Source organism: Stegastes partitus, unplaced genomic scaffold, assembly GCF_000690725.1.
Source record: "Stegastes partitus isolate 25-593 unplaced genomic scaffold, Stegastes_partitus-1.0.2 Scaffold414, whole genome shotgun sequence".
NCBI classification, from domain to species: Eukaryota; Metazoa; Chordata; class Actinopteri; family Pomacentridae; genus Stegastes; species Stegastes partitus.
In genome coordinates, this window is record NW_007578145.1 from 159387 (window position 1) to 170269 (window position 10883).

Sequence of the window (10883 nt, forward strand, 5' to 3'; positions counted from 1 at the left end):
TAAAGAGCAGTGTTAACATCTGCGGCCCCTCTTCTAGACTCTCATTGGCTCGGAGGTTAGGGGTGGGTGAGGCGAGCGCCAGACCCGCGACCTATCCTCCTGTGCCACTGCAGCAGCTTCCCGGCTCCCTCTCCCGGCTCTGCCTCACTGCATTCTATCAATAATAGCTCTGAATAAAACATTTCTATACATATATCTCTATGTTTAAAAAAACCACCCTTAAAATATAGGACTGACTGCAGATGGTTGGAGAGGTCTGTAGGGGCGACAGAAGGACAAACGGCCCCCGCTAGTGTGTCTGGGAAAACACAGATTTGTCCAGCCAAGCTTTTCCCCTCTGCAGTAGATCTCAGCCCATGTAGACGGGTGTAAACAACCGCAGAACTGCTCCATCCTTACATGGAGAATAACACCAGCCATGTTGTTTAAACCCCTCTGATGCAGGATCTGCGAAAGTTGCAGCAGATGAGGAGCTGGCTGCAGCCATACCAAGGCACACTATTAGGACATCGTTTCTCCTTCTCGCTATCCCTCCTTTCCTTCATCCCTCCATCCTCACTCAGTCTCTCTTCTGGCCTGGCATCTGGTCTCTGTTCTCGAGTTTCTTTTTATCTTAATCCTCTTTTTTAATTCATTTCATCTTTTGATTTGAATCATCTTCTCCCTAAACGCCTATCATTCTCTGTGGCTATCGGGCGTACTCCCTCCCTCTTTATATCTCTCCCTGTCTATCGCTGGGTCGTGTGTCGCTCTCCTGTATCCGTCCGTCCGTCTATCCGTCTGTGCATGTGTCTGTCTGTCTGTCCGTCAGGCGGGGGGGTGCCCCACGGCATGTGAGGAGGTTGCGGGAACCTCACTTTCTGCGTGGCTGGTGGTCCTGAGTCAGCCCCTGCGTAGGGCTGCCCATCTCTGTGAAGCCCTGGGGACTAGGGCCAGGACCCATGCCGCCTTTCTGTGGCTGTTTGACCTGGGTCAGGATGTCCCGGATCTTTCTCTGAGCCAGCTGGGAGGACAGAAGAAAGAGGAAAAGGGTTTGTCAAAAACTTAAAGCTAGCAAAGGGATGTTAAAGGTAGTGGAGCTTTCAATACGCAACAACTGAAGAATTTCTTAGGAAGCAAAAGATCTGAAAGGACAATAAGCACTGGATAGTATTTCACTCTGTCTATTCACCATGTGAATTAAATAACACGTTAGAGGTGTGTTTATGGCATGTAGCAAGTGGGCAAAACATAGCGTAAGTGGCAGGAAGAAACACTTGAGTATCATCTGCATAAAATGAATCAGCGTTTAGTAATTGCGCAACCAAGGAAGCATGCAAATATTAAAAAAAAAACAACGGGTCCGAGAGTTAACCCTTGAGGAACACTGATCAGTTTTCTAGGAAATGAAGTGGTCGTGTATCACAAAGAAATATATGTCAAGAATCAACCCGAGGAATCTAACCACACAACATTAGTCTCTGATAAATACTAACAAAGCATAAGCACAGATGGACCAACAAGTCCTCCAACATAAATGACTGGATCAGTTGTTTACGTCAGGATTGTTAAGGAGCAGATTAGGGTTCAAATCTTGTGTGGGACCGCTATTTTTTCCACTTAGTTTGACAGTATTTTTTGCATTTATTATCCCAAAAAATATTGTGAAAATTTAATTAAATTGTTCAACAGTATTTTATGTAAATCTCTTTTTATTTATTAATGCATTTGCATGTTACAACTAATATGTTAAATGTGAAACTGGATAACTGTTAACACTAGTTACATGTCAATTGGAATTATAACAGAGGTCCATAAGGTTTTCTTTTTTTTTGTTTAACTTAATGCCAGTAAGAAAAAGAAACATGCACATCTTTACATCTTAAGCTGTAATGAGGCAATAAAGTTGTGTGAGAGGAGGTATACCTGGCTGGCATAGAAATGTCCATTGATCTTGACGATGACCTGGTCGTTTTCATCAGGTGTCTGCTCTCTGGGGACAACCACCTCAGCTGCTGTCAGGTTCTGCAGCTCATTCACCTGCAGACACAAAACATGGCATGTTTAGAAGGCATCGGCGACTTTATGCTACACGTTTAGCTGAAGAACTGTGTGTTAAAAGCACTTCAGGGGACAGAATAAGTTATTCTATGATAGAAAAAATGGCTCCGGTGACTTACTGTCTTGCCTCCCTTGCCAATGACCCTTCCAGCGGCAGCAGCAGCCATCTTGATGTGAGTCTCCAGTTTGACCTCCTCTTTGGGTCCAAAGAAGTTCTCTTCCTTCAGTTTGCCATAGATTCTGCCCTGGGCCTGTAGGAGGTAGACAGCGGTTAATAATTCACCAATCAGAGGCCCCTAAAGATACTATGCAAAACAATTAAGATGAATGTCAATCAGTGGCCAATGTCTTGTTAGTGTTTACCTTAAACTGAGCCTCAGGGGGTCCTGTCACAATCACCATCCTCATTTTAGAGTCAGGAGCTTCAGCTGGTGCGATCTGGAGGAGGGGGGAGAAAGACATTACTTATTTTCCAAAATTTAAATGAAGTCTAATAAAAGAATTAGAAACCCTCTGTGTTAGTGCTGAACTAACTACGAGGAGAATTTTAACATTTTGTGCTGCAAATATAAAAATAAACTAAATGTTTTCCCCTCTGAAAGATCTCTTTGTAATGTTCTTTTTTAGCCCTGATTTTTTCCCCCTGTTCAACCCACCTTGATGGAGGCCCCAGCGAAACGGCTCAGCTGCTTGATGTGCTGTCCTTTCTTTCCAATGATGGCTCCCACTGCCTGTGCTGGGATGTATACATGGACTGTCTCCTGCTCTGGAGCCTGACAAAAAGCAAACATAATTTTATTACATTATAGAGAGATGTTATGTTGCCTGACCGTGTTGTTCCCTCAGGGAGGGTTTTCTTACCCCAAAGCAACCGTAGGGGGCGCCACCGACAGCATTTCCAGGTGGTGGTGGAGGCATATTGGAGGAAGAGGGAAAGAGGCCAAGAGCACCCAGGTTAAGTCCTGGGATCAGGTGAGTCTGTTGCTATGGAAAAGGAGAGTATAGGTTAGAAACCACATGTAGATTTACAAGAGTTCTCATACTGAACAGAAAACAATGGACAAATATCTTCACTGGTCATTTCAACATTATTCAGTAGTTAGACAAAACATGACATGAAACCATTTAAATAATTCTACTTTTGATCTTAACAGGTCTTTGCTATGGTCAAAGGAGGAGATAATACTTCATCCTGAGTCTGGGGTGGTGCTCCTATTGGGTAATTAGAAGAACATGTGGGAGATGATTCAGATTATGGAGGAGCGAGGTGATCGTAGAAGAAATTTTGAGTGTAGGCATGTCTCAAAAACGGATTAATACTAATCAGCATTTCTCTGCCACAATAAATGACAACACAAAACCAAGTTAGAATTACTTAATGTACAGATCCATCTTGGTCAGTGCAGCTGACGTCCTTTTCTGTCAGTCTATGTTCACTGCAGAAATGTTCCTTAAACAGGAACCTTCATGCCACTACAGGAACCAGGCTCTACATTAACTCAAAGGTCGCTGCAAATGCAACAGAATCAGTAGTAGTAGTTGAAGTAGTACGGTTTAGAGCAGTATTGTTATACATCCAGCATTTTTTCAGAAATGCAGCTACAACAGGTTGTTTTACTCATAGTTTGGCAGCAATAATTAGGATGAAGAGCCCAAGGGATTGAACAACAGATGGTCCCACAAAGCAGTTCAGGCTTTGTTCTCCAATTTGCATAAAGTGAAACTTGGAAGGAATTTGAGACTGATGCCCTTTTGGTACAATTAGCAGAATTTCCTTGTTGTCCCGTGCTCTTTAGTGAAGCCACGATAGGGTGTCCAAATCCATTTCTGTCTTCATTTAGAACCTAATGACCTTCTTTTGTTGCAATATTTTTGCTTGACAAGTGTGCTTGATAACACTAGAGCATAGTGATAATATTAGTATATAGTAGCGTACAACATGCCAGGTATCACATTGTGGTCATGTGGGAGGTTGTGTGTCTGTGTGTGTGCAGACTCACATTCATTGCTGCAATGTCATTCTCGTAGGCCTCTCTGACCTTCTTCATGATCTCCCCCTCGGCAAGACAGCACGCCTCAATAGCGCCTTTAACTGTGATGGTTCTCTCTGGATTATACAGTGTCAGGTCCTGAAGACTGCACACATTACACAGGGAGTGGTTACTGATATGCACGACAAATTAACAATGAGGTCATTTAAAAAAAAAAAAAAAAAAAAGACGACAGTGTCCGAGTGGATCAGCTGCTGTGAGGGGTCTCTGAGCATGCAGAAAACTTGTATGCATTATAAAGTATAATGAAATGTATCTATCCCATAAATTAACAAGTCATCCACCTAAGGTTGGATATGGTCTTCTAATCTAATCTAATTTAGTCTGTGTGTCTCACGGGGAGATGGTGATCTTGGTGTCCGTGTCCTGCTCGACTTTTTTCAGGTTGCGTCCCTCCTTTCCAATCAGGCGTCCAACAAAGTTGTTATGAGCCAGAATCTTCAGGGGAACCTCATCGGCACTGCGAACAGAAATCACCAGTTATTTCTAAATGTTTCACTGCTATATAGAGCCTCCATTGGGCCACGTTGGTTTTACGTAGCTAACACATTGGATCTTTGTTTAAAACCTACGTCTTGGTGTCTTTAGCTTCCTGTTGCATGATCTCCAGGATCATTCGGCAGGCAGCTGAGCAGCCCTCAGCGGTGGAGTGGATGCTGATGGGCTTCTCAGCTGCACCTGCGTTCTCCTTGCGATGCACATCAACTCTGCAATGAAGGGAAATCAAGATATTAGGTCCATAAGTTCAGTGCTTAGTCAGCTCACTGCATCAGTTTTCGTGGAAATACTTTAATATGGTATACACATGAATTCACAAATCAAGTGATGATATGTAATCAGTTATACAGATGAAAGGCAGAATCAAATACAACTGAAGTGTGTTTAATTTGATGTATGGATATAGAAAAGTGTCATTTAAAGACCCATTAAAGGACAGGCAACACAGTTCTCATGTGTAGTTGCTTCATGCTACAAATTGCATCAGTTCCTATAGAAATGAATAAATGAATGAATGAATGAATGAATGAATGGTCACTCACTTGCTCTGAGTCTGCTTGGTGATGTTACGAATGGTGGCTCCCTCCTTGCCGATGATGGCTCCGACGTACTGTGTGGGCACCAGCAGTCTGAGCGGGATGTCAGCATGTGGAGGTTTGGAGGGCATCCCGGAGCTCGGGGACCCACCGCGGGGTCCTCCACGGGGCCCGTAGCCCGGGCGACGGCCGTTATCGGGGCCCCGCTGGCCTCCCTCCAGTTCAGAGGTTTCATCTGGGATGTAGGAGACGCGCAGGGCATGGTTCTCAAACTGGTATCCATTCAGCTTCTGGATAGCTCTGGAAAGAGACGCAGCACATTAGGTCACACAGAGCAGCGGGAACCCCGACACAGCTGATCTAAGGCACCTGAATATGGATATTTAACGTCTACTGGCATTACTGAGAAATCCATGCTTTCTATGCATGGAGATACCTGTCCAGCTTTGTTACCATCTATTTACAATCACTGCATTGATTACATCTAATAATTATTATCACTTTGTCACTACATATAGTCAGATAGTGAGAGGTCAACTTGGCAAATGCATCAAAAAGAAGTGAAGCGAGAAGGGCGTACAGCACACAAGTGAGAAAGACTACTTATTTCTTTCTAATATCCAAAGTATCCCGTTATTAAAAACACAATGAGCAACATTTTTAAAAGGTTCCAGAGTGTCAAATTCAATGAAGACGCTACCTAATACTACTTTAACAAAAAAGGATGGAACATTGTTGAGCTGTGGCATAAACGTTTGTACAGTTGCAGTTCAGAATTTAAAAAAAGAAAAAGGTTAAATAACATCACTACTCACTGATTCATTGTGAGGTTATTTAGATTTACATTTCTGATCAGGCATAATTAAAAGTATCAAGTTTTTCTGGATTGCTGATAAGGAAAAGGCGACTTAATGGGTTTCAAAATTCTCCCATGTCTCTTATCCATAGAGCTCAAAATTGTTCATTTTGATCTTACAGTTGTGAAGCTGTTACTGTTCGGCGAGGTTTTTTCAAATGGAATTTTTTTTTTAAAAAAAGGGTTGAAGAGATCTGTGGTGAATACTGCATAATTACTCCACAACATTTAACTGGCAACTCTAGTTTATTTTGAGAAGCAGTACTTTCATATAAAACATGTAAATCGATAAAATATGAAGTACTGTTTCAGAAAAAACAACACAGTATTTCAACTTTGTGTTTGCACTTCAGCGATAAAATACTTTATGAACAAGGATCTTTTGCGCTGAACCTTTTTTCCTCTACTTTAGTAAAATCAAAACAGGATTTGAACTAGCTTAGTTATATAGGCAAGTGATGCTACTTTTACTAAAAAGACGGCAGTACTTCCTCCACTATCAACAGTCACATTCAAAGCGCAAGATCCAAATGGTAGTTCTTAGAAATGTCCACTAGATGGCACACGCGTAACAGAGAAAAAACTCCTGCTACAGTTTAGAAGAAAATGCTTCAAACACACAGAAGTGGCACCAAAATGTCATGATTTAACCAACATAAATACACAAATATATCTGTGACACTTTTAGGAAGCTACTAAACTTTCAAACACCCTGAATATGTAGAATCAAAAAAACAAAAGAGCAGCAGAGGAAAAGGAGGACATTAAGTCGGGACAGAGTAACTTACTGCCTGGCGTGCTCCCGGGATGCATATGTGACATTAACCACTGCAGTCTCACTGTCTGTGTTGACTGAAAGAAACAAAAGACAAGAGAGAAAGACTGTAAATACAACATACCCTGGTTTATTAAAACACTGAATAAGACAGCAAGATCTTTAGAAAGCAGTCGTTGTATCACTAAAGTCACAAAGTGGGCTGCTGCAGAAGCAGGACTGTGTCCTCGCTGACTGACTGAGATGCCTCTTTGTCCAAATTAAATTCTGGTCCTGCTTTGGTTACTGGAGGGAAACCGGAGTCATGTTTCACTCAGACACCAGCGAGTATAATCCAGAGTGCCTGTGCCTTTGTCATCAGAAACTGGACCGTTGTTTAAACTCAATTTAATTAATCATTATTGTGGTACTACTCGTGGCCACAAGTGTGATTGGTGAGTTTCTGGATCGATGCACTGACATGTATTCGTCCTGATGCAGGTCTAGAGGCCTACAAAGAGTTTGCATCTCCACATGAGATGTTTTTGGGGCTTTTTTACGCACAGGAAAATGCATCAACAGTTTGTTCACACAAGGAAAAATCTGCTTAAGATACAAAATACATCATTAGACGCTAACTTTTAAAAAACACAAAGGAAGTGGTGAGATGTCGCAAAGTACATTCGCTCTTTATTTTGCGATACTTGTGTGTTTCTAATCTACGTCTACATTGTAAGTGAACAGGATGACTGAAAATCTTCAAAGATAAATTTCTAATCTGTGCTTCTTCCACTTAAAGGGGGGAATATGGTACTTTTTTCCTTCTTCTTTTTAACTGAACTACATTTATATGGCACTTACAAGTCACTTTTCAGTACAATGCATTGTTAAAGACTGAAGAAATGGATCCCAACCACTTTTATCAAACAATGATTTCCTCTTCAAACTCTTCAGCTGGCTTCATTTATGCAGCTGTTGTACATGTACATATTGAATTTACTTAAGTAAGGTTTTAAATGCATGTCCTTTATTTGTAATGGAGTAATATTACATTGGTGTACTGGTATGTTTAATTCATCTGATCTGCACCACTACACACGTGTTAACAGAACCTGTAACATGCAAACACCACACAGGCAAATGATGTGAATGCTTTTATCAGTACACAAATTCAACACCTCTTGAGCCACAGCTGGTTAAATAAAACATAGATCGATATGCGTTCTGAAACACATTCTTGGTAGCATTAATTTACAGCAGTAATATGTGACACGTCAGATCACTAAAAATCTAATATGTCTTCAGAGGGCTTGGTTGATGTTAATTGAATATCAGAGGTACAAGGGAGTCCAGTATTTTACAACTTGTCAACATCTTCAAATCAGTTCTTGTCCTCTTGACAAAAGGACATAAAGCGCTATTCCCTTTTTAGTTTAGTTTTTTTTTTTTTTACATATTAATCACAGTGTAGGTTAGTTATGTGAACCCCAAGCTACTGACGTCAACACAGACCAACTCTTTCTTTCCACTGTATTCTCAAAGGTTCCAGGATCGATAGCGTACAGTCTGGTGCAGGCTCAAATTGAATCAGTGATTAATATCCATCCGCTATCCATTCTGGGATGCTTCTAGGAGTGATGTGATATGTGATACCGTCGGCATGTTTCTCTTCTGGACTATGGAGTACCTCCGCAGTGACGCCTGAACCGCCTCAGCTCGTTTCTTTGAATGTGAAGACGTATACTGCTTCATCTACTCTGCTTTCCGCTGACCTTCAGCATGTGATCCATATTTTAGCCGCTTTTCATTTTAATAACGTCAGCCTCCTCGTGTCCTCTTTCTCCCTGTGACTCGTTCGCCCTCATGGAGGATCTCAAATGCACCTCAAGGAGATGAGGAGCGAGGAAACATCTGTGTATCCTACCTCTCACATCCTCGCTGGGGGAGCTAAGATGCAGTACAGAGATGTGAGCGGGAGTCGAGGAGGTGTGGCAGCACATGAAAAAGCACCCACTGTCTGCTGGGTCTGCCCTATTATGTTCTAATCCCACTGCAATCCCTTGAAACTGTGTCAGAGGTGACATGTATTCTGTGTGGAGGATTTGCACAGATTGCAACATTGGCAATATTAATCTGTTTAGTGACTGGTCAGCTGATCTGAGGAGGCTTGAATATTAACATTGTTGTGCAATTTACAATTAGGTAGATTTAGCAAACTTGTGGGAGTAACAGCGCCGAGAAAGCTAACTTATCCATCATTAAGAATAGAATAGAATAGAATGCCTTTATTGTCACTATACACATGTACAATGAGATTGAGAGCAGCTCCTTCAGTGCCATATATAATCAAGTACAAAATAAAGAGCAAAAAAATGACAAAATAGAAGAGATTTAAGTATAAAAAAAATAAGATAAGTTATATATACAGTCTACAGTATAGGTTATATGTACAGTAAGATTTAGAAAAATATTGCACTATTACACTCACTACTTTGTCTACTTCATCACCCAAAAAGCTTTTCTCTTTGTCCTCTTTGAAAGAACTGAAACAACTGGTTCATTAACAAATCAGCTACTCAAATGATAAATAGTCAGTTTTAAGTAAAAGCACCAAAGCTTGCCAATGTAGAGCTTCCAAATTGTGACAGTGCATTGCTTATCTTTGTCCTTTATAATAAGAAATTAAATATTTTTGTGTCGGACCGCTGGTCAGATCATGTTCAACTTTAGAAACTGTTGGTGGGCATATTTTTATATTTTGACATTTGGCCACTATTTGACCAAGTAACCAGCAAATTCATCTTAATTTCAAATAACCACGACTTACAGCCCAGCTCTACTGTTATTTTGCTCATTGAAAGCATCTCTCGACTCGAAACGAGATCCTAATATCTGTCAGACTACCATAACAGCAACTAATCCTAGATATTTTTTTAAACATTTACAAGCATTATATAATTTTGGAATTGTATTTATTCTAATTAGTGTAACTTTACATTCTGTGCAGCTCTACGAGATCTTCTCGCCGTTAGAACAGCAGGTATTGTGTGTTATTGAATCTCTATTGTGAGACGGAAATCATCATTATTCTTTCCATCACTGCGCTCATGACTACTTTCAAGGAGTTTGCTCAGTAAATCCAGAGTTCTACCTCTTGCTGGCACCAAGTGGCAGCAGTTACCGACCTGCTGCCACTTGGTGCCAGCAAAGTGCCATGCTGTAGCCACAACACTGCACAAAAGGACATGATTCAGAAGAAGCTGCAAAACCATGCCCGTCTTTTAATACAGTAAATGACACATATGGGACGACAAACAACAAAACCCAAACAAAAATCAGTTAAAGCTGGTTTGAAGCGCAGTAAAGGTACAGCTCAGGAGTCTTACCTTGTTCACAGTTTTCTACGGTTCCACACTGAGCCAACAGACCATCCAGCACCTGAAACAGAGCAAGCAAGAGAGGAGAAAAGAGTTCTGTCAGTTCACTCTTGGATAAAACTGTAGAAGTTCATGCACGGTGGCAGAAAATGCAACGAGTACAAAGAGAAACAGGAAAAGCCCCCAAAACGTAGCAACTTAGTGTAGTTTATCTTCTTCAATGGCAACCGATTAAATTCCCCCAAAAAAACAGTCTTAAAAAATGACTCCAATTTGATCTTTAAAAATATAAACTTAAAAATCCTACAATAACGTGCACATGAAGAAACAAATGTAAGTACACTTAAAGAAGAATTAACTGAAAGGAGCTTATAATTCGTTTCACACCCTGTAATACTGTAGAGTTGCATCCAAAACAGTTTCTTTAATTGAGATTTGTTAATCAAAGAAACTGCAGAGTAAGAAATTTTACTCCTGAGATCAAAAGTGGGTCTACAAATGGATTCTGGCCTGCTAGAAAAATATGTCCTGAGGAGTCATCTCAGAAGGAAAAAAGTCAGTTTTCAGATGTGAAAAATTATCAAATGACTTTGGATGAATGACAAGCACTGGAACAGCCAGTAAAACCCAAGGATTTACCTTACACCTGATCCACGAGTCACTATTTTATTTCTTTTTTTAATCTTTACATTTTACTCTACATTAGCAATTTGTTTTGTACAGGTAAATACTTTTTTTAAAATCGTTTTAGTATGTCTTTGAAAACACAAA

The 10883-nt window shown here is 40.8% G+C and overlaps 1 protein-coding gene across 1 annotated transcript in view; it reads right to left on the bottom strand.

Moving 5' to 3' along the window:
• Nucleotides 1–853: 853 nt before the first annotated feature.
• igf2bp1 (insulin-like growth factor 2 mRNA binding protein 1) overlaps nt 854–10883 on the bottom strand; it is a 54066-nt gene continuing 44036 nt past the window's right edge. Inside the window, exons 4-15 of the mRNA XM_008285724.1 lie at nt 10122–10173; nt 6770–6833; nt 5132–5425; nt 4664–4798; nt 4429–4551; nt 4041–4176; nt 2902–3024; nt 2697–2813; nt 2404–2478; nt 2160–2291; nt 1906–2019; nt 854–1003 (exon numbers count right to left, since the gene is read on the bottom strand). Coding sequence (XP_008283946.1) covers nt 854–1003; nt 1906–2019; nt 2160–2291; nt 2404–2478; nt 2697–2813; nt 2902–3024; nt 4041–4176; nt 4429–4551; nt 4664–4798; nt 5132–5425; nt 6770–6833; nt 10122–10173 — 1515 coding nt within the window. The remainder of the gene's footprint in view (nt 1004–1905; nt 2020–2159; nt 2292–2403; nt 2479–2696; nt 2814–2901; nt 3025–4040; nt 4177–4428; nt 4552–4663; nt 4799–5131; nt 5426–6769; nt 6834–10121; nt 10174–10883) is intronic.